The sequence below is a fragment of the Equus caballus genome, chromosome 1 (genome assembly GCF_041296265.1).
Source record: "Equus caballus isolate H_3958 breed thoroughbred chromosome 1, TB-T2T, whole genome shotgun sequence".
Classification (NCBI taxonomy): Eukaryota; Metazoa; Chordata; class Mammalia; order Perissodactyla; family Equidae; genus Equus; species Equus caballus.
In genome coordinates this window covers 41,413,230-41,437,765 of record NC_091684.1, presented here as the reverse complement: position 1 = coordinate 41,437,765, position 24,536 = coordinate 41,413,230, and the positions used below count along the sequence as shown (strand labels likewise).

The 24,536-nt window shown below is 33.5% G+C and overlaps 1 protein-coding gene across 2 annotated transcripts in view; it reads left to right on the top strand.

The window, feature by feature from the left end:
- The window catches only part of PTEN (phosphatase and tensin homolog), a 91,138-nt gene extending 68,712 nt beyond the window's left edge, over positions 1–22,426 (top strand). Inside the window, 4 exon segments of one of the 2 annotated variants that reach the window (NM_001317260.2) lie at positions 4,817–4,958; positions 9,764–9,930; positions 12,443–12,667; positions 15,723–22,426. In NM_001317260.2, coding sequence (NP_001304189.2) covers positions 4,817–4,958; positions 9,764–9,930; positions 12,443–12,667; positions 15,723–15,908 — 720 coding nt within the window. In that variant the 3' untranslated portion in view covers positions 15,909–22,426. 2 annotated transcript variants of the gene reach the window in all.
- The last annotated feature ends 2,110 nt before the right edge of the window (positions 22,427–24,536 follow it).

Sequence of the window (24,536 nt, the reverse complement as noted above, 5' to 3'; positions counted from 1 at the left end):
TGACTGATAAACCAATTTCCACCTCCACTCTGCTGCCTGCACCTTTGCTGTAGCTCTGGGGTTCCCTCATGTCTCTTTTTTATAACCCTATGTATATCTTTGCTGTCTCAGATTGTTTCCTTCACTCTAGCAGGAAGAAGATGGCAGGATAGTATAGTGGTTGAGTATAAACTCCGGAGTTGGAGTGCTAGGGTAAAGTCCAGTTCCACTACTTATAAGGTATATGACCTTACCTCATCTATAAAATGGTATTACTAATAATACATATTTTATGAGTATTAAATTATATATTTATGAAAGCATTTAGAACAATGCAAAGAAGATGGTAAGGGCTCAATAGCAGCAGTGGTAGTGGTATAAGACGTTTTGGGCTCAGGTGCTGGAGAAAATAGTGAATATCATTGACAGAAATAACAGAGGTTGGTCCATGCAAGAATATGAAAGGTTCAATTTTTGGATATGTTGTGTTTTAAATGCTTCTGAGATTTCCAGCTAGAAATGTCCAGCCAAATGTTGGAAATTCTGGACTGGGAGTTGGCAATAAAGTCATATTGAGAGACACAGGTTTTGGAGTTGCTATATAAGATTGATAATTAAAATACTGCAGTAGATAGGATTGACATAAAGAGGGGATAGCTAAGATCAAATTTTTCAGATACAAGAAGAGAAGAAACAGCCAGTAAGGTTAGGAGAAAATCTTTAGAGAGTGTGTCCTATGACAAGCAGGGAATTTTCAAAATGGCAGCAAAAAAAATGAGAAAGATGGGACTAGGAAAATAGTAGAAAATGACCATTAGTGACCATTAAGAACTAATGATCATTAAGAAGTCAGCCTCATAATAACAGATTTTTATGAGTTAAGGAGTAGTGGCTTCTCTTTGAGAGTTTATATAAAGAGGGAGGATGATAGTTTGACAAGATCTGGGGATAGTGTTTGGTTTTTAGTCTTCGAATTGTTTGCTTGTTTTGGATAAAGGATAAGAGTTACCTGAGGTTATTATTAGGAGGAGACAGGTGGAGAAACAAGGCAAATGCCAGAGAGGAGATAATTAATAGAGTACTTGCCAAAATGGAACCTAGGTGAACATGAAGAGACGCTTTTATGAAATATTGAGAGTGAAAAGATTTTTAGATGGAAGAAGAGAGTTTTGAGAGTGTTCACACTGGATGACCTCAAAGGTTCCCAGTAAGGTAGGAACTGAATTCGTTCAGAATGATGTCTGGGACAGGATAGAAAGAAGAGAGGTGAACAAGGTCCTGAAATCATTGTGGTCAAGAGTTTAATAAGTGCATACCAGAAGAAAGACTTACTGAATGACAGAGATTTGGAATAGGTGAGGCTGAGTAAAGGCAGTGGAAAAGCGAGCTGGAAAGAACAGTGGGAGGAACTCCACATATTCTGTTCAGTCCTTCCTCCTGGTCTGTGAACGTAAGGGAATTGAAGAAGCAGTGGCTGCTTTTTGAGATGATGGCCAGGAATGTGGTGCTAACTGGACTTGAAGAATGCTAAGTTTAGCTAAAATTAGAAGGTTTTGAAAGTTATATTTGAGAAAAAATGGTTAAGAGTATAAGTAACTTTCTTCACAATTAGAGCAGAAAAGGAGAGTCGTTAGTGGTAGAACTGTACTTTGGGGGTATATAGACCAGTTTAGTGTAAAAGTTCTTGGTTAAAGAATAAAACCGATTTTTATTGGTCTTACTTTAAATGAAAAGTGGAAGTTTTGGAAAACGTGTAGTATTTTTTAATCTCCAAAAGCTCTAAAGCTCAGCCCTCTTTTCATATATAAAATAACTTTTTGAAGATGAGTAAAATGTTCTTTTCTTAGATTTTTAAAAAGAGACATTTTAAATTAGACCTTCATATTCAAGATGTTATAGGTAAAACATGCACACATAAATCATTGTTTTCAGTGTATACATTCAGGAAATATGATATTTGAAGTGTTGTAAATTGCACTGTCAGTTTGGTTTGGAAGTTTTACTCATTTCAAATTCTAAATTATAGCATGATTCATTGTATGGTTAATTAAATTTTGGTAAATGTGCATCGTGGCTACAAGAGATGGGAAGAGAGTGAGGAGGACACATTATGGTCCATACATATTTAGGTCTTCCAATTTTTTTATTTCTGTTAATCTGACCACGTTGAATTTGAAGTGCTGGAAAGCTAACAAGTAGATAAAAATGGCAAAGTTAAGATTTTTTGTTGTTAGTGCTATCTAGTTGATTCCAACTCCTACTGACCCTGTGTACAGCAGAGGGGAACTCTGCTCGATCTTTTTTGCACCATCCTCTCATCTTCCAGAGCTATAGCAGACAATGCTCTGCTGCTGTTCATTGAGTTTTCATGGCCAATTTTTTTGGAAATGAGTGGCCAAGTCCTTCTTCCTAGTCTGTCTGTCTGGAAGCTCTACTGAAACCTGTCCATAATGGGTGACCCTGCTGGAATTTGAAATACTGATGGCATAGCTTTTAGCATCACAGCAATATGCAGCCACCACAGTATGACGACTGACAGATGGGTGGTGTGGTTCCCTGACTTGGGAGATGAACTCTGTCTGCAGTGGTGAGAGTGTTGAATTTTAACCACTAGGGCTGGCTAAAAAAAGTTAAGATACAGAAACCTAATTATGCATACTTTGATAGTAAAATCAATTGAATTATTTTAAATAATTTAAATAAATAAATTTACAATTGTGCTTTCCAGTGTTTTTTTTTTAACTGTATCAGTAATTTTGGTTCAGCTTGTATTTATACATAAATTATTCATCCAGTGTTGACAATTAGCAGATTCATCATTCTTTCTCTACACATTTGCCTAGCCCTTTTTGGTAAGGATTAATTGGGTGTATAAACACCCACATTATAGATATGCTACCAATCACTTGCTACTTGAGAAAAACTAAACCTTTGAAAACATTTTAATGATTGCACACAAACATACCAAGAGTGGAGATAAAGAGAAAAATATCATCTATCGTTCCACTAAACCCCAACATATAACTTGACAACTGGTCTTCTTACAGACTTCTATTGATTTAATTTTTTATTTAATTTTATTTAATTTTTAGACTAGATAATAAATTTAGATGGTTCAACAAAGATTCCTTGCCATTCATCCATCTTCTTTCTATTTCCATGAACCTGGTTTGCAATTGTGAATTTTATCTTGATAAATATGAATAGTAAGTTGTTTGCTGAAGTGGCATTAAAAGATGTGGTATAATAAACCATTTTAAGTTTAAACACTTTTTAAATTTAGTGATAATTTTTAACATTAGTTTTTGTAGCAGCTCTTCAAAGTAATACTACTTTACTACTATTTCTTTAAGAAAATACATAGAACTAAAATTATGGCAATTCCAAAACTATACCTTAAATATAGATAGAATTTCTATATTTAATTAGCATTTGTGTAGCATTTTGTAGTTTTAGTATGCTTTTATGTAACTGCATTTACTGTTTAATCTTCATGAGAATTCTGTGAAGATCGTAGGGTATATTTTATTGTCTTCCTTTTCCTAAGGAAACAAATCAGGGTTTGCATTTTGACTGTCAGCATTCAAATCCAAGTCTTCTGATTGTATCGTTTTTGTACTGTAGCCAAAATCTTAAATCATTTTTCCTGATTTGAAATGGCTTTTATCCATTTTTTGACATTTTATTTATTGTCTGTAATAAAATCATGCTTACCTTTAAAAAAAATACTGAGAATACTACAGTGAATACCTCCATACCTGCCCTTCAACATACCTGTCTTTAAACTCACATAAGTGTACTTTATACTTTTCATTAGAGGGAAGAAAAGTATTTGTGTCCAGAGTTTTTAACACATTTGGAGATTTAGATTCCAATGATAAAGAGAAATACTGCAAATTCTTTTTTCTCTTGAGGTACTTTTGTTTAAGTTTTCTGAAAATCACTTTTAACTGTCAGACTTCTTAATGTGATTATTTGCCTTGTATTTCTGAGTTAAATGCTTGAATTTTTCTGAAGTCACATTGTGTAATAGGCAAAGAAACCATAGATAAGTGCCCTTATACCTCATTTATTCAGCATCATTAGTGAATGCATTGTTGCACACATTAGATTTTTTTCCTTTGGATTAGTCAACTGTCCCTTTTAAATACCACATGAATTAAATCTATTTTAGCATTTGTAATACTTAAGCTTTCTAAAACATTTTATATTTCCATGGTTTCTTAAAGAATTGTACGTAGTTCAGGGACATCTCAAGTACCTCTGTTATTGGACTGTTGCATACATTTATGTCAGCCACATACTCCTGTTTTTGTTGGGCTCTAAGGCCAGCATCACTTTTTGCTGCTCTATTTTTGCCTCTTAAAGGCAGTATGCTTTTATCTAGTTTGCTGATCTGATATGCTTTTGCTTGGAAAATAGGTAACCAGTTTTGTGAGGAATTGTGTGTTTAATGAAAGTCCATAAATGTGGGAAACCCTACATGTAAAGAGCACAGCTGTAGTGCAGAGGGCTTTGACAGTTATTTTGGATATGCAGTGGCCTTTGCTTATTGGGGTCATGGGTCAGAGCATTGTTGTGACCACTGAATAAATGGGGGTGTTATAATAATTGTATTTTAAGGGAGAAGAGTTATTCTGATATTTTCCTTTGTTTTGGTGTTGCTCCGATTTACTCTATTATTGAGCTGGATTTAAATATTAATCATTTAAGGTCAAATTTCTAATGCATTTATGTTCTTCACTGGGTACAACCCAGTTACCATAACAATTTAGTAAAATAACTCTAATGGAATTTTTCTTTTGAATTTGGCTTTTCTTTTTTTTCTGTCCACCAGGGAGTAACTATTCCCAGTCAGAGGCGCTATGTGTATTATTATAGCTACCTGTTAAAGAATCATCTGGATTATAGACCAGTGGCACTGTTGTTTCACAAGATGATGTTTGAAACTATTCCAATGTTCAGTGGCGGAACTTGCAGTAAGTGCTCTGAATTCTCATCCTTCCATGTATTGGAACACTTTTCTTAACATATCTAGAAGTTTATATGAAAATTTAGAGAGAAATTTACCACACTTAAAATTTATGCAAGAGTGTATATTTCTGAAGTGTCCAAACTAATTAATGAACTTAGTTGTTCACATTGAGCTAAGGAAGACAAGAGCGATGGATTTTGATGTCTTTGAAGCCAAATTATATTTTTGAAAGAAATAGTCTGTGCTGTAAGTACAGCCTAAATTCTGACCAGATGACTAAAAAACTTGCCCCATCAGAGATCCAGCATGAGGGTAGCAGTGGGATTCATCAGTTTTCTGGTGTTAGAGCAGGAACCAATTCCCTCATATCTTAGGAACACTAGATGTTGATAGTAATAGTGACAAGGACATGAAAGGAAAAAATGATAAGACATGGCAAAAGGCTGAAGTATATTAAGTGAAGAGGGTTGAGTCAAAATGTGTGGAATATTAGAGAAATCCTGGATTTAGATCCGAGTACCATTCCTAGATCTGTCATTAATGTACTGTGTAACCCTAGGCGCATCATCTACCTATCTTTGTGTTTGCTCATCCATAAGATGAAGATATTTTGAAATCTGAAACTTCCTAGATAAATACTAAATAGAGATTGTCATTGATGTCTGCCTCTAATTTATCTTTCTTACCCTCACCTCTCTACACCTACCTCAGTTATGCTGATCCTGTTCTGATTCTCTCCTATTCTTGGCCAAAGGTTCTTAGCTAGACTGATAGGAACCTCAATTAATACCTAGACCGAAAGCAGTTAGTCAAGGGAGAATGCATGGAGGGAAGTTTTATCCAGCTCTGTGAAAAACCAAACTGTTGCTGCTTTTTTCTGTAACAGAGTTTTATATTAGTTTCTGCCTTGAAAGTGATCACTCAAGTTTTCATGTTTTGAGAAATATATTTTATTTACTTAGAGTGCAGTTTCACAGTTTCCAGTTAACATACCGCTACATTATTTCTTTTAATACCTGTAATAATATTTCAGTGTTATTTTGCAATTTGTTAGTGATTTTAGTTATTAGCTTTGATTTTTGCTTCTTGAAGATATTTATATAATTAAAAAATTTGGATTCCTAAATTAATTTATAGTTAGGAAATTAATTTCTTGATATTATTTATCTTTGTCAGATAGATGTGATCACCCTCATCAGATCTTTCCTGTGTTTTTAGAGCAAGGCAACATTATCTCAGACCACAGATTTTAATACAGCATGTTAAGGGCTTCTAAGAGACTTCATTGATGCACTTGTCATCTCAGTACAATTATAAAACTGCTGAGTGCAAGCACTGGGCTGTCAGAGATGGTTGACATAGGAACTTAATAGATTTATACAAGCGTAGAAAAACTCATGCTCTTCCTATTGGCTAGGTATCAGTGAAAGAGCCAAAAGAAAGATATAAAGTATTAGAGAGATAATAAAGGAGAGAGAACATTCAGTTCAATAATCTTAATCTAGTATAATTTTTTTCACATTGGCCTCTCTAGCAAAAATCTCCTATTGGCTCTTTCTGCCTACCTTCGTTTAAACACTGGGGTTTTTTTTGGTCTCTCAGTATTACATTTAGACTGCTAAAGTTACTGACTATTAAAATCTTTTTAATCTTTACTAATTTTCCAGTTCTCTGTTTATGCACTGTAATTTAATGCTATGTAATGAAGCTGTATAATAAGTAATATATAATTAAATTGGAGCTTGTATGTATAAATTATAAATGGCATATTCAGAAAAAGAAAAAATTTTAGGGGGTTGTTGAATAAGTTTTGTGAAGGAAGTCCATCTCTTGATTGAACGTTGGAGAAAGCGTACAGTTTAGATTGGCATTAAAACTGAAGGAGGTTTTCATATAGGCAATAGGAAATAGCTTGATTGAAGCACAGTAGGAGGAAATGAGCTGGACAAGAAATGTAGAGACAGAGAATGGAAAAGGAATGGAATGTGTTCCTGACTGTTCGAGGACCCTGAATGGGGATATTGGACTTGATTTGATAAATACTACAGTGTCAGTGATAATACTAGAGGCTTAAGCTGCATTTTTAAGTACAGTTGTCTAGAAAGTAGTGACTGAAAGAGGAAAAAAATGGTGGAAAGGAAGCCAGTCATGTGGCTTGCTTTGTGCCAGATGTGCTTTGTTAGGCCAGTCAAATAGCATTTGATTAATTTTTCTTTTGCCATTTATATCTGAAGTTTTTGTCAAAATTTTGATCCTGGTCAGGTGAATAATTCACAAAAATGGGAAGAAAGAGAAGTGAATCTGAGACTTGGAGACATGAATATTGATATTTTGCTTTTAAACATATTTCAAATCAGGTGAAGGTGAGCTGTTTACATGAAGATAGTGGGTATTTGAAAGTATGATTTTGAATCCTAGGTGAGAGAAGTGAGACGTAGTAGTTAAGCCTTTCATCTAACTATGATGTGGGGCTAGAGCATGGGAAGGCTCAGAGGGAAACAGGGTGAGGACTGAGACAAGGGGAATTGCAACAGTTTGGGTTTAAGAGGAAGAAGAGGAATTAGTGAGGGAAACAAAACTTGTGGTGAAAATAAAGTATCTTCTAGAGTTCTCAGGGGTTATCAACCTTTTTCTTACTTGATTATTTTCTTAGTATTTCTAAATAAAGGAAAAGTTACTGTATTTTATATATCTAAAAGGATTAAAAAATGTTAATAAAAGATGATCAGTGTGATTTTCTCTTAATACATCAGTATGCAGGAAAATTTAACTCTGGTTTTTGTTTACTAGGTATTGATCTTGTCATTTCTTTAGAACACAGTCAGTCATATCAAAGGATATGTGTCAGAATTGTGCCTTAGAAGTCAACAAAATCATACTAATGTTGGACTTCTGATAAATTGCATCTTATATATCTAAAATGTGAAAGTCATATGGTAAAGAAAATTATTTTCTTTAGTGATTTAGGAAATCTTTTTTATTAAAACTTTTTAGTGTAGTTTCTTGGGGAAATTCTAAGTAACACTGATTTGTAATTAGTTTATGAATTGTTTATACAGTTGTAAAGTTCTTGAAGATACACATTTTAGATGTAGGTTAGTTGAAATCTGGGTTATATAGTTAATTTGATTTTTAAAGTCCTAAAATCAGAATTATTAGATTCTGAATTAGTGGAATTTGAATTAATAAGATTACAAAACGTTTTCATCCTGGTTGATTATCACAGCTTTGAAATCATAACTTGTTTGCTTCTTCAAACTAGACTTCCTAGTGAAATTTTCAGTATCACATAAAGTCTTGTAAAATGGCCCATTGTACTTTGAATCTTTAGTCAAGGAAGTGAAAATTATTGAGAGATTGTTAGTGTAATGTTTCTCTTTTTTGGAGTGCCTTTTTCTCATGATAAATGGCTCACAAATCCGTATTTGAATAACCACACATGCTTTTATCAAACCTCCAGTTTATTATATGATTACTGATATTGCTTTAGATATTACACAGATGAGCCAGTAAGTGTATATTAAACTGGAAAATTCATTTAGCTTGGATAAGCTTTTTGCCTTGTTATCAGTTGTTGGTCACATTGATAAAGAATATGATAAAGAATATAATTTTTTCCCCCATCTTCAAGGCTGATGCCTTTTGGTGCTGAGAATTTTTATGTCTGTATGTCTATATCTACCTGTCTGTCTATCTAATATATATATAAATATCATGCACTTTATGCAAGCTTATATTTCAAGTTCTTGATTGTCTTGGCATGTTTCCTTCAAGACCTGCTCCTTACCTCTTAAGGTTAATCACGTTCTTTTTTAATGAACTCTTGAGTTTTTTAGTTCAGTGTACTACGAATGAATTACACTTTGTCAAATTATTTAGGTAACTTAAAGTTTTTAAAGTCCTAGGATTTTAATATTAATGTCTTTAATTTCTATTGTTAATGTCATTAGGTATAAATGTATTTATGAGTAGATTTAAAGAATAAAATATATAATCCTTCCCTTTCCATACTTTACTATCTTTTAGTTGAATTGCTAATATATAAGCGTGATACATTTTGAGAGGTCGTATTTTACCAGTTACTTTAAAACAGACATGGGCCAAAGCCAAAACACCTGTTACTGAAAATGGGGTGTGTTTTGGAGGGGAGGGGGCTTGCGCTGCAATTTGTACTTGATGTCTGTTGCATTTCTTTGCAGACATTTCAGATTTCTTTCTTCTTGCTTTTCATGATGATGGCTTTATATACCTTTAAAAAATAAAATGTGAGCTATAGGTAAAATGAATGATGGCTAATATTTTTATAAATATTGGAGCTTGTGTTTATGGAATTTATTATAACTTTTATAGATTATGTTCTCTTTCTTTTTGTGAACATGTAATGATTTGTATTTTGTAGTTTTTGTTACATGATAGAAATTTTAAAATACTGCAGTAAAAAGGTGCCTTTTGTCAAGTTCATAAATGTGCCAGAAAATTATTTTAGTTTGCTTAAAGTAATTTATATTAGATTTTTAACATCATTTCAATGTTAAAGTTTGATGTTACTGTGGTTCTAGAAGTCTAATCTTGGGACTTACTAATTATGAAATAGAGAACCTTATGTTGAAGGTTCAAACTAGGGAAATCTTGTACTAATTATATTTTTTACCTGATTTATTTCCATTGATTTGTTTTAGATCAAGGTTACAGACGGTGAATTACTATTTTTTGTATATTGCTAATATTAATCATTAAAATAGTTTTTGACAGTTTGGCAGTTAAAGGCATTTCCTGTGAAATGATACTACTATGTATTTAACCGTGCAGATCCTCAGTTTGTGGTCTGCCAGCTAAAGGTGAAGATATATTCCTCCAATTCAGGACCCACACGACGGGAAGACAAGTTCATGTACTTTGAGTTCCCTCAGCCGTTGCCTGTGTGTGGTGACATCAAAGTAGAGTTCTTCCACAAACAGAACAAGATGCTAAAAAAGGTTTGCACTTTACTTTTATTGGGAAAAATATCCAAAATAGCCATACCTTTAATAGTAACTTCAGATCTTTTGCTTAAAGCATTTGGCAGAAATAATTCTGTAAGGAGAGATTAAAAGATATATTTTATTTTATGATTGACAGCTAGTGAATTATAATTGATTTTCTATTAGATCTGCACATGCTTTGCTTATTATGGCATTGAGAGCCCTTATAATGGTAAATAATCCTATTAGGAAGAAAAGGCCACATGGCATTATAATTTGAGATGAATTTTCCTTACCTTGGGTTATACAAAGAAATTTTGTGAAACTATTAAAGATTGCATACATACTCCATTAAATCAGTTATAATCCTCTTAGGAAGGATGATTAATTAACTGAGAAGAAGTTAGCATGGGACCAAGAGTTGGAAAAAATTTGGTCTGTATGTATAAATAAGATCTGTTCCGTGGTGTTGTGTAATTACACAAACCACTTATCCCCTATTTTGGTTTATGTTTCTTGAGACTGAGTCATTTTATATTTAGCTTCCTCAAATTTACTGAGTATTTCAATTTTTAGCTAAGAGAGAAATAGGTATGGAGAGGAAGTAATAAAGAATGAAAAAATTTGGTATTATTTAAATATGCAGGTTTAGAAAGTTAGTGAGGTTTGCCTCTTACTGAGCTATATTTAGAGAATGCAAGAGTTCATTTTAAAACAAACTATCTTGGTTTAAAATATTAAGTGTGAACATTTAAGGTGAGCCTAAGGTGCAAAACTTTTAGATAGTAGTGAACAAAAACACTGGCTTTTGTATATTGTTACTGCCTCGTTAAACATACTAAATAGTGTATTGCCAATCTGTAGGCATTCTCAGTAATAGGATTGATTATTTTCCTGATGTTTAGCTTTTTTTCATTTTTGAAAGAAAATAAGAGGAAGTTTCATTTACTACAAAATTTTTAAACCCTACTTTGACTTACCAGAAGAAATATAATTTCCTTTATCCAGAATCCAAGTAGCTGGAAAATCACAAAATGTTAAACTTACATTTTCACCAGAAACCTATTTCCTACCTCTTCTGTACAAATAAAAGTTAAATATATCTCCATAACTTTGAAAAATTATTTTTCAGTAACCTAAGAAGTGTTAGCGAATGTTTTAAAATTAAGATAAATAATTTTTTTCTTCTGTTCATTGTAAGACTGGTACACATAAAATTTTATACTTTGCTTTTAAAAATAGGCATGTACATCACTAGTCCTCTCTACCTTTAGGAATGTGCTAGTTCTTGTTTCAGTTATCATTTATGTATTACATTAACACATGTAAAATTGAAGATTAGATTAAATGTTTATAATACGTTTATCTTGGATTACTTTACATATATTTTCATTTCATGTGATTTTTCCTGCCTGTTAGAAATATTTGCCGTGATTTAAGCAAAAACAGTTTTAGTATAATCAGCACATATATGGCATCGACAGTTTTGGAAATTTAAATATTATAGCTTATTTTTTTCTGACTCTAAGTGAAATATATATGTAGTTCCTAACTCAATGACTTGGCCAAAATAATTGAAATTAACAAGTATTTTTAAAAAGAGTTACATGTAAGATTGCTTTGCTAGGTACTATTAAAAGATACAAAGACATTTAAAACATAAGATACTTAAGGGTCTTACCATCTCCGTGGGTGAAAAAAAACTTGAAGATAAATTACAATTAAAAGATTTAAATGGCAGTTTAAGGCACCAGTTAAGATGTCATAAGGCTGTACGTCATTAATTGTCAAATGACCCATACAGGTCATATTCTAGTAATTAAGAGAAGAGAGAGATCATTTTCTATGTTGATCAAGAAAGGTTTGAAGTGAAGGTTTTTGATTAACAAGATCTCATATTATTAGTAAGTAGTGATTCTTTTTTACAAATAGACATTTTATAACATATAAAAAAGTCAGAAGTACTTACCTGCCTACCATATTTTATTATGAAAATTTTGAAACATACATTGTCATGTAAGAAACTGGAGTTACTTAATGTTTGTATTGCCATAAGTAAAATGTGTCTGCCTTACTTTATGGGGAAGTTATACTGATATTTTAAGAACTTTTGTTGAAGTAAGTTTTGTAATAGATAGCTTGTTGAAATGTAGAGAAAATTAAATCCATTTCTGAATTTTTTTATATGTACATACATATAAACTCAAAACATTTTTTAAAGCTAATATTAGACTAGAAAGGAGATACTTTACTTAAAGTTTTAAGACAAAAGTAAGTTATCTTAGAACTTGTAGAATTACATTTTTGGTCTAAAATTTGAATAAAAGAAAAATCATTTGTGAATTTGATGCAGCAGGTAACCTACAGATTGCCAAGTATTAGTCTTTGTGTTTACCTTTATTCAAAATATCAAATAACTTATGGCTTATTTTGTTGACTTCTTGGGGCAAATGTTGAATATAGGTGATGGATATATATATATATATATATATATATATATTTAAATTTAAAATCTTTTTTTTTTTAGGACAAAATGTTTCACTTTTGGGTAAATACATTCTTTATACCAGGACCAGAGGAAACCTCAGAAAAAGTAGAAAATGGAAGTCTATGTGATCAAGAAATTGATAGTATTTGCAGTATAGAGCGTGCAGATAATGACAAAGAATATCTAGTACTCACTTTAACAAAAAATGATCTCGACAAAGCAAATAAAGACAAGGCCAACCGATACTTTTCTCCAAATTTTAAGGTCAGTTAAAAACATTTTGAGGAGTTGGTGTGTGGCTCTGTGTGTGTCTTTGTTTTATTCTAGGTTTATAGCTGGTGAAGGACTTGCTTGACTAATTTTTGAATTAAATTAAGTATTATTTAGAAGGAATATTTATCTATCAGTTACCTAACAAAATCCAGGATGCACACAGAGTCCAAAAACTGTGTTTTCCTTACCCTGTTCTTGGTTAGTGTTTGGTGAAATCTGGGGCAGAGGTTGGGGAGGGGAGTTAAGTAAGTGAGAAATGAAGTAGGCATGGGGGGAGTGTAAGGGAACTCAGTTATTTGGGAATGAGTCTTAGGGAATATTCTTACTGCTTCCACTCTTATCCCCATCCAGTTTATTCTCAGCCCCTTGGAGTGATCTTAAAAATAGACTTGATTGTGTCACTCTTGCTTACACTTTTTAAAGACCTTGTGGTTTTTCGATATGATCTACAAGGACCTGCATAATTTAGCACAGGCCTACCTCTTACATCAACTCTAGCCACATTCTCTCCCACCTCCCTACGATCCACCCATACTGGTCTCTCTTCATTTCTTCAGAATGCTGAACTCTTCTCCAGTCTTTCCAATTCTTTTCCTTTTCCCTGTACCTCTCTACCCTCAGCCTTTCCTCTGCCCTTCACATGACTGTCTTTCTCAAATTTTAGCCTTAGCTTCAATCTCGTTTGCTCTGAAAGGCCTTCTCTGATCATCCTCCCCTGCTATTCCCTTTTTAAAACTCTGTCTACTTCCTTTGTATTCTGAAATTGTATGATTTATTTTACTTTTACCTATAGTGTGTGTGTGTCTATTTCTGTTTCTAATTATAAATAAGAATTCTCTGCATTAAAAAATCTGACATGTAAACATTCCCAAATGGTGGTTTGCTGTTTTTTACCCTTTCCTTTTTCTTATTCTACTTGATTCCCCCCTTTCCTTTAACCTGCCCTCCTCCATTCTCTTTTTAGATTTTCTTACTTTTTGCTTCATTTCATTTTTATATCATGTAACAACCTAACCATAGCTCATAAAAATATTGCTAGTAATAATAAAAATAAAGGGCGTGCTACATATTTTAAGTGAAAATAGATCCAGTATTAAGTGCCTTTAGATCTTATTTCTTTTAAGTGTTTATTTACTTATTTTTTTGATGAGGAAGCTTGGCCCTGAGCTAACATCTCTTACCAATCTTCCTCATTTTGCTTGAGGGAGATTGTCACTGAGCTAACATCTAAGCCAGTCTTCCTCAATTTTGTACGTGGGACATCGTCTCAGCATGGCTTCATGAGTAGTGCATAGGTCAGCACTCGGCATCCAAACCCGTGAACCCTGGGCTGCCAAGTGGAGTGTGCTAGCTTAACTGTTACGCCACTGGCCTGGCCTCTCTTTTTAAGTGTTTTGAAATGCCTTTTAGAACCCACAGTTTTCCATTCACTTTCTTTTCTCCAAATCTGCATTTTCCTCAATCATTAGTTTAAAGTGTGGCTTCCTCTAGTTTTATTGTTTTCTATTTTAGTGTTACAAGAGGTTTTATATTTGTGATTACAAATAAAAACTATTTCAATTATCAATAAATATTATATAATGGTAAGTGCTATGACAAAATAAACAGAGTTAGGATAGAGAACGATCTTAGTGTGTTTTTTAGCTGGATGATTAGAGAAGGCCTCTCCAAGCAGGTGACATGTAATAAAAGACCTAAATGAAGTGAGGGAGCTATACAAATATTCATGAAAAGATGCAAAAGCCATGAGATAGAAATGGGCTTGGTATATTTAAGGAGCAATACATAAGAAATCATTTTAACTAAAGCACACCAGTCTAAGTGTGAAGACTAATACTAGAGTGTTTTCAGTGCGAGAAAGATGTAATCTGAATTTTGTCTTTGAAAGTTCACTCTGTCCACTCCTTTAAAATATAGACTGGAGAGGAAAGTAGGGAGAGGGGGCAAGTATGCAAAGCTGAGAGATTGGTTAAGAGGCTGTTGCGGTGGTTTAGTTCAGATGAGAGGTGGTGGTTGCTTGGACTAGAGTGAGGCAGTGAGGGGTAATGAGAAGCTGTCAGATTAGGCATATATGGTATTTTGATAATAGAAGTAGAAGGATGTACTGATGGCTGGATGTTGGATGTAAGAGAAGGAGAAGAGCTGATCATGACTCTTGGTTAATGGGGGAGGAACTCTAGATAGGATAGAATGAGTAAGGGATTTGAACTCAGATCTAAGTCCCACATCTACCACCTACTAGATATATGTGGCCTTTGGCAAGTTTCCTAACCTTTCTGGGCTTTAGCTTCTTCCTCTTTATAATAGAAATACCTGCCTTGCAGAGTTGTTTTGACAGTTGTTTCAGCTATGACTGTAAAGGCTCTTGGTCCACTATTTACACCACTGTATGATAACTTTCTTCTCCTTCCTCCTGTTAGGTGAAGTTTTTAGGGCTAATGGGATCCTAACATCATTGTTGATCAGTATTTTGTGTAGTATAGTATTTTTTTGGTATTGTTTGTATCAGAGAACACATTGTGTTTTAGACAAGTAGTAAGTGAAACGTTCTTTTGGAACTCAACTATTTGTAAATTGAATTTTGTGATTGAAAATATATTATGTGAACTATTGATGAACTTCAATCTCAGTGCATTTCTTTTATAGAAATATTTAGTTAATGCTTGCAGTTTATGCTTATTAAAAAAATAGTATAGGGCCAACCCCAGTGGCCTAGTGGTTAAGTTCAGCAGTCTGGATTTAGTTCCTGGGTATGGACCTACGCCACTTGTCTCTGAGTAGCCATGCGGATGTTAGCTCAGGGTGAATCTTCCTCAGCAATAAATAAATAAATAAATAAATAAATAAATAAATAAATAAAATAGTATATTAACATCTCAGTTTATCTTTTCAGTATATAATAAGAAAGAAAATGTAGGAAATCTTAAGAAGGTGGTCATTTAAAAGGGATCTGCCTTTAAAAGATTGTGTTTGTCATAGTACTTAAAAATGAATCTGCTAATCAGATTTATGGATTTTCCATTTAAACTTTCTCTTCTTTCTCTAGGTGAAGCTGTACTTCACAAAAACAGTAGAGGAGCCATCAAATCCAGAGGCTAGCAGTTCAACTTCTGTAACACCAGATGTTAGTGACAATGAACCTGATCATTATAGATATTCTGACACCACTGACTCTGATCCAGAGAATGAACCTTTTGATGAAGATCAGCATACACAAATTACAAAAGTCTGAATTTTTTTTTTTTATCAAGAGGGATAAAACTCCATGAAAACAAACTTGAATAAACTGAAAATGGACCTTTTTTTTTAATGGCAATAGGACATTGTGTCAGATTACCAGTTATAGGAACAATTCTCTTTTCCTGACCAATCTTGTTTTACCCTATACATCCACAGGGTTTTGACACTTGTTGTCCAGTTGAAAAAAGGTTGTGTAGCTGTGTTATGTATATATCTTTTTGTGTCAAAAGGACATTTAAAATTCAATTAGGATAAATAAAGATGGCACTTTCCCATTTTATTCCAGTTTTATAAAAAGTGGAGACAGACTGATGTGTATACGTAGGAATTTTTCATTTTGTATTCTGTCACCAACTGAAGTGGCTAAAGAGCTTTGCGATATACAGGTTCACATCCTACCCCTTTGCACTTGTGGCAACAGATAAGTTTGCAGTTGGCTAAGAGGAGTTTCTAAGAGATTTTGCTACATTCTAATGCATGTATTCGGGTTAGGGGAATGGAGAGAATGCTCAGAAAGGAATATATTTTATGCTGGACTCTGGACCATATACCATCTCCAGCTATTTACATGCACCTTTCTTTAGCATGCTACAGTTATTAATCTGGACGTTTGAGGAATTGGCCGCTGTCACTGCTTGTTGTTTGTGCATTTTATTTTTTTTAAGCATATTGGTGCTAGAAAAGGCAGCTAGAGGGAGTGAATCTGTATTGGGGTACAGGAATGAACCTTCCACAACATCTTAAGAATCCACAAATGAAGGGATATAAAAATAATGTGGTCATAGATAGGAAACACAGCAACAATGACTTAACCATATAAATGTGGAGGCTATCAACAAAGAATGGGCTTGAAACATTATACAAATTGACAATGATTTATTAAATATGTTTTCTCAATTGTAATGACTGCTCCATCTCCTGTGTAATCAAGGCCAGTGCTAAAAGTCAGATGCTATTAGTACCTACATCAGTCAACAACTTACACTTATTAGTTTTCAATCATATACCTGCTGTGGATGCTTCATGTGCTGCCTGCAAGCTTCTTTTTTCTCAATAAATATAAAATATTTTGTAATGCTGCACAGGAAATTTCAATTTGAGATTCTACAGTAAGCAGTTTTTTTTCTTTAAAGATTTATGATGCACTTATGCAATCCAATAGCTGTCAGCCGTTCCACCCTTTTGACCTTACACATTCTATTACAATGAGTTTTGCAGTTTTGCACATTTTTTAAATGTCATTAACTGTTAGGGAATTTTACTTGAATACTGAATACATATAATGTTTATATTTAAAAGGACATTATTTGTGTTAAAAAGGAAATTAGAGTTGCAGTAAATTTTCAACACTGCACAAATAATAAGGCATTTACTTTTTCAATAGAAATTGTCCCACATAATGCTTTTATCAAGTCGCTATTGAAAGAATAGATTTTTTTTTTTAATGTGCAGTGTTGAATCATTTCTTCATAGTGCTAGAGTTAGGACTAGGGCTTAAATTTCACTTCTTAAATATCATATATTTGATATGCCCAGACTGCATATGATTTTAAGCAGAGTACAACTACTATTGTAAGGCTAATGTGAAGATATGATTAAAAAGATTTTCCCCCCAGAAATTTGGTGTCTTTCAAATTATACCTTGACCTTGAAACATTTGAATATCCAGCCAGTTTATTTCTTAATGTTGTAAAATCTCATTTTCAATAACTTATTGGTGCTGAAATTGTTCACTAGCTGTGGTCTGACCTAGTTAATTTACACACACAGATTGCATAGGACCTACTAGAGCAGCATATATAGAGTTTGATGGCAAATAGATGAGGCAGAACTTTATCCAAAATATTCTTAGTAAATAATGTTGACATGTTTTCCATACCTCGTCAGTTTCATTCAACAAATAAAATTTTTAAATTTTTTAACAAAGCTCTTAGGATTTACACATTTATATTTAAACATTGAGATATAGAAAATTAATTGATTGCTCATAAGTTAAATTGGTAAAGTTAGAGACAACTATTCTAAGATCTCACCATTGAAATTTATATGCCACCTCTTTCATAAAAGCTGAAAATGAAAAGCAACTATTCGTATTTTGAAGATAGTTATTAATACTGTTATTTGTTACAGTTTTGGGCACAGAGTATTGAAACATAACTTGTATTGTTCCAATATATAATATGGAGGGCCAGGTCATAAATAATGACATTATAATGGGCTTTTGCACTGTTATTGTTTTTCCTTTGGAATGTGAAGGTCTGAATGAGGGTTTTGATTTTGAATGTTTCAATGTTTTTGAGAAGCCTTGCTTACATTTTATGGTGTAGTCATTGGAAATGGAAAAATGGCATTATATATATATTATATATATAAATATATATTATACGTACTACTCTCCTTTATTTCAGTTACCATCCCCATAGAATTTGACAAGAATTGCTATGACTGAAAGGTTTTCGAGTCCTAATTAAAACTTTATTTATGACAGTATTCATAATTAGCCTGAAATGCATTCTGTAGGTAATCTCTTTGAGTTTCTGGAATGTTTTCTTACTTAGACTTTTTGGATGTGCAGCCGCTTACATGTCTGAAGTTACTTGAAGGCATCACTTTTAAGAAAGCTTACAATTGGGCCCTGTACCATCCCAAGTCCTTTGTAGCTCCTCTTGAATATTTTTTGCCATAATTATTAAAGGGTAGTTGAATAAATAGCATCACCATTCTTTGCCGTGGCACAGGTTATAAACTTAAGTGGAGTTTACCGGCAGCATCAAATGTTTCAGCTTTAAAAAATAAAAGTAGGGTACAAGTTACATGTTTAGTTCTAGAAAATTTGTGCAATATGTTCATAACGATGGCTGTGGTTGCCACAAAGTGCCTCGTTTACCTTTAAATACTGTTAATGTGTCATGCATGCAGATGGAAGGGGTGGAACTGTGCACTAAAGTGGGGGCTTTAACTGCAGTGTTTGGCAGAGTTGCCTTCTACCCTGCCAGTTCAAAAGTTCAATCTGTTTTCATATAGAATATATATACTAAAAAATTTCAGTCTGTTAAACAGCCTTACTCTGATTCAGCCTCTTCAGATACTCTTGTGCTGTGCAGCAGTGGCTCTGTGTGTAAATGCTATGCACTGAGGATACACAAAAAAATATGATGTGTACAGGATAATGCCTCATACCAATCAGATGTCCATTTGTTATTGTGTTTGTTAACAACCCTCTATCTCTTAGTGTTATAAACTCCACTTAAAACTGATTAAAGTCTCATTCTTGTCATTGTGTGGGTGTTTTATTAAATGAGAGTATAATTTAAATTGCTTAAATTCATTGAAATTTTAAATAATGGGCAGCCAAATGTGATTAAGTTTTCTGTAAATTGTTTTTCTGCTGTCCTTCAAAGCCTACAATTATAAAACCATGGGCCTTTGTTAAGTTAGGAGTAGAGTATCAGTCTACTCATCTTTAAGAGAGGCAGTAATTTTGTAGGGCTTTAGCCAACATTTAAATTGTTTTAAGCACGTTAAGTAACATTCTAATCCTGAAAAAGTTCAAGATTCTTGAAAAATTGTGCATATATATGTATGTATTTTTTTTACTAAGTCAGATGTCTGAAAATAACTCCTCAGAATGGATTTGATACTCCAGATCTCAATTTGTGGCTTTTCCATTCTTTATGATTCTGTAGTCTGCCATCAATATGTGGGAAACTTCATTTACTCATGTGACTTGTGCCATTTAAAAACTGATATTCCAGAATAGTCTAAAGGACTTTGTGTACCTGAATTTAATCTTGTTATTTCTAATATTCTTAAAAGCTTAAAGACTAAGGCATATCCTTTCAACCAAGCATAGTAAGGTAATAAGTGAAAGCGTAGCTTGTACAGACATTTTGAAAATAAAGCAAACCATTTATGGAACAGTGGAATTTAATGTTATTTCAAGTTTACGTTTTCTCCATGTGACTTTTTAAAAGTGTGAATAATGTATAATCTAAAAAAGTATGAGAAGTGTGTGTGTACACACACACATTTTTTCTCTTTAGGTATCTTAAGTATGGTTGAAAACTATACTGGAGTCTAAAATTTGTCTGTTTTTTAAGAAGATCTTGGTCATGTCTGAAAATAGGAATTTACTGGCAGTTTTGTTTTTAATGGCATATTCTCACTACACTGTAGTTTGAGCTAGTTGGGTTAAATGAATGCCATCACCATTTCCATTGAGAATTTAAAAATCACCAGTGTTTAACATGCAGGCTTCCAAAGGCTTACAAAAAATCAAGACCCTTAAATCTAGTTAATTTGCTGCTAACGTAAAACTCTTTTTGTTCTTTTATTCTTGCCAGATGATTAGTCACACGTCTGAAACTTCATCTTAAATGGCTTAAGTTTTGATTAGCAGTGCTGTTACTAGTGCAGAGAGAAATGTTTGTGAATGGAAATAATAGTAAATATTCAATCAAACTGGTATAAGGACAGTACCTAAACAACTAGCAAAAAAGATAATAGAGAAAAATATTTTAAAACTTTTAAAGATGTTAGAGACTGATTTTCCTATAGAATTATATGGCTATAGGAAGCCTAATGATTAAGTTGCTTGTCAGTTGTTCTAAATTTTAGAGCAAATCTATTCTTTTATGACCATGATCTTGCTATTTTTTCATCTTTCAGGAGATCTTCCTTCTTAAAGGCATATCAGAATGTAGATAGCCACCCTGACAAATTCATATTGGTTGGTAGCTTTAAAAGTTTGCAATGTGAAGACAGGAAAGGATAAATAAAGTAGTTTCATTGGTGGTAATACTCTTTGGTTCTTAAGTTACCTATTTTGAGAATACTTTCTCATAACAAAGTAATCACAATCCCGTCTGGAGACACAGCCATTATTAATGCTTTAGTGACTATACAATCATTTTTTCTGTATATTCATGTATATATTTTCTTTAAAAAATGAAATTTGTACTGTGCATACTCTCAAAGCCTTTAAGCTTATTATTTCTATCATGGATTTGTAGAATGTTCATTTACATTAGAAAATGGACAGTGATTTGATCCTAACGCTACAGATGCAGATCATGTGTGATTATTGAGAGCTCCTTCCAATTCAGTGGGTTGGTTCATCATGAATGTTTAAATATCGCTGGCATCAGGATGATATATGTCCAAGTAAAGAAAACTGTTACATTTATTTAGTGTAGACAAGCTTAACATTGTAGATATTTCTCTTCAAAAACCATTTTAAATATTTGCATTTTGAAATTATGTGTCAAATAGTTAAACAGAATGTGTGAAACACTATATTACTAGTTAACTTCATCATCACCTTTCTCTTTCCCTTATAGGTTGGAAAAGAAGGATGAACTTTTCAGTTTTTATAGTTCCCAAACAGTTGCTCAATTTAGAGTGAATTAGTTTAACACCTGCAAAAAAAGAAGAAAAGCTACTGCTGGTTTATCACTTAGTTGTCTTTAAATCTGTGTGCTCATGTGATTTCCATCACATCAAAAACAATATTTCATGAATGGTTCACATTTAGCTCTGGAACATGTTTAGTGTAATGGTGAGCTTATAACAGTACCTGTAACTTTTTTGACAGTTATTTGAGAATTTTGGTGAAAAAAAAATTTAGCTGGAGGGCAGTACCTAGCTTATGAACCAGTGTATTGATATTTCAAGAACACTTTTACATATATGAGTGAAGTCAACTGCCGTCTTTGAGCATTACCACATTTTAAAATAAAGCTGCATATTTTTAAATGAAGTGTTTAACAAGGATTTATATTTTTCATTTTTCTAAATTAAAAATAATTTATATCTCCTTTGTTGCATGTGGATTCTCATCTGTCCTTGAAATGGTTAGAGATTTTATTTGTGTGGAATGGAGCAAGCCTTCTAGTCATGGCTCTAGTGTTTCAGTTTGTCAAATCTGTTTAGTGAAATTCTTGAAATGTTTAGGTGTGGCTTTCTGTAGCCTTTCATTTATTGGTCTTTATTTATGTGCACCTTTCGGATTTTCTGCCTACTCTATACAGTTGTCCAAATGATATCCCACGTTTACAAATGTCCTTTCAGTTTCTGTTTTCTTTTTTCATTAAGTTGCGCCAGTGCCCTAATGGGCAGTATGTGTTTGTGTGTGCATGCATGCAGGCGTTAGTGTGTGAATATGTGTGTGTGTGTAAATTAGATTTTTGAGAACGCTAGACTCCAACTTTAGAGATTAAATAGTTTGATTCAGGCAAACAGATTTCACTGGAATTTCACAATTCATTGTAATGAAAATAATGTTAACCCTGGATGACCTTTGACATACAGTAATGAATCTTGGCTATTAATGAGTTTGTTAGCATCTTGATGTGTGCGTTAATGAGTTATTTTCAAAGTTGTGCATTTAACCAAAGTTGGTGTGTTGGAAATGTTTATAAGTTCCATTTGGCTACTGATGGACATAAAAGTAGAAATGCTTTCCTATGGAGAGTATTTTTTTCTTTAAAAAATTAAAAAGGTTATTTTGAATATTTGGTTTAAAATTTTTTATTGAACAAATATTTATCAAGTCCCTGCTATATATAACAAATGTTTGGAATATGTTAGTGATCAAAACAGACATACCCTCTCTTGCCATTGAGGAATTTCCACTTTAGTAGAAGAAATAGACTTTATTAAAATAGTTATAAACTGTGATACATGCTGTGAAATGTGGGATGCATGTAATGAGCACTAGTAATGATCACCAAACATTGCATATGCTCCCTTAAATTTCCACTCCCTTGAGGTTAGATGGGGCCATCATCACTAGTTAATTCCAATGAATTAGTAGTGAAAGTGATGGGACGCTTCCAAGGAAAGGCATTAAAAATAAAATCCCTTGGGGGCTGGCCCCGTGCTGAGTGGTTAAAGTTCTACACGCTCCACTTCGGTGCCTGGGTTTGCGGGTTCGGATGTCAGGCACAGGACCACTCCACTCATCAGCCATGGTGTGGAGGCCTCCCACATACAAAATAAAAGATTGGCACAGATGTTAGCTCAGGGCTAATCTTCCTCGAGTAAATAAATAAATAAACAAAATCCCTTGAACAATCCCTCAGCTTCTCTCTTCCCCTCCTGCAGTAACCAAGGACTTGAGGTGCTCCAGATGGTGCGGCTCTGTCAGCCTGGGTCTTGAGGGACTATATGGAGCAGAGCTCCCTCAAATTCTCCCTTCCCCCACAGTGAACACGCTAGACATTAGCATGAGCAAGAAACAAACTATTAATTTACGCTGAGATTCTGGGACCGTCCGTTACCTTAGCATAATTAATTATATTCTGACTAATGCTTTGGAAGGATCAGAGAAGAATTTCTTGAGCAACGAAGAGGTAGTTAAGAATGAAGCAAAATGAAAAGTGACATCTTAAACAACATGATGCAATAAACTAAATTTCAAGTCACTCAATAGTTACTGAACACCTGGTATAGGTCAGGCACTGTCCTTGATGCTTGGGATACAGATCCCTGCCCTCATGAAGCTTATATTCTAGCAAGAAATACTAGAGGATAAACAGCAAACATACCATATATGAGGTTATAGGTGGAAAACGTGGAACAGGGTAAGGAAGATGAGGTTTGCAGAAGTGGAAAGGTTGTAGTGTTGTGTTGGGTAGCCTGGAATAGACCTCACTGGGAAGGTGAGAATTGAACAGATCCCTGAAACGGCATTAGGATTTTCTTTCCTCCTTTCAGTCAGCAAGATAGAATCATTATCTTCAATAAAAACATATTCTCACCATTTACAACTCTATTAATTCTTGAGTTTTTAAGATTATTATTGGTATATCTAGGAAGAATTTTTAAGAATACTACCCGAAATAGTCACAATGTTCTAAATCATTTTGTTTTCTAAATTGGTTAGGCAAAATCTATAGAAACAATCTGTTCCTTTTCATTTTTGGAGTTGAGTTCACTTTTCAAATTTTTCTTACAATCTTACTAGATGTATGTGTGTGTGTCTGAACATACTTGATATTGCTTTTCAGTAGAAGTGAAGTTTCTGTTACGGCCTTAAACATTTGTGTAAAGCTGAAAGCAAATGTCATTTATGATTTATTGACGGGAAACAAGTTCCAAATTTTGAGTTAATTAAGAAACAAAAGGGGTAAAATTTATGGCCTGGTGTTATATGTTTTAATTCTTAACTCATAAGCAAAAACCTCTGGAAAAGTACCAATATCTAAATAGTAAAAGAAATATTTTTCCTTTTTCTTTCTTTCTTTCTCTTTCTTTTTTTTTGTAAGGAAGACTGGCGCTGAGCTAACATCTGTTGCCAATCTTCCTCTTTTTTGCTTGAAGAAAATTGTCACTGAACTAACATCTGTGGCAATCTTCCTTTTTGTATGTGGGACACTGCCACAGCATGTCTTGATGAGTGGTGTGCAGGTCCATGCCTGGGATCTGAACCCATGAACCCTGGGTCACCAAAGCAGAGTGCATGAACTTAATCACTATGCCACCAGGTCAGCCCCATAAAAGAAATATTTTTTCACAAAGGGGGAACCCACCTCTTCTCCTACCCTATTTCAAGACGAGAAAAATTTAACTTTGTGATCAAGGAAAATAGTATAATTGCATTAACTTGATACAGTGGGAA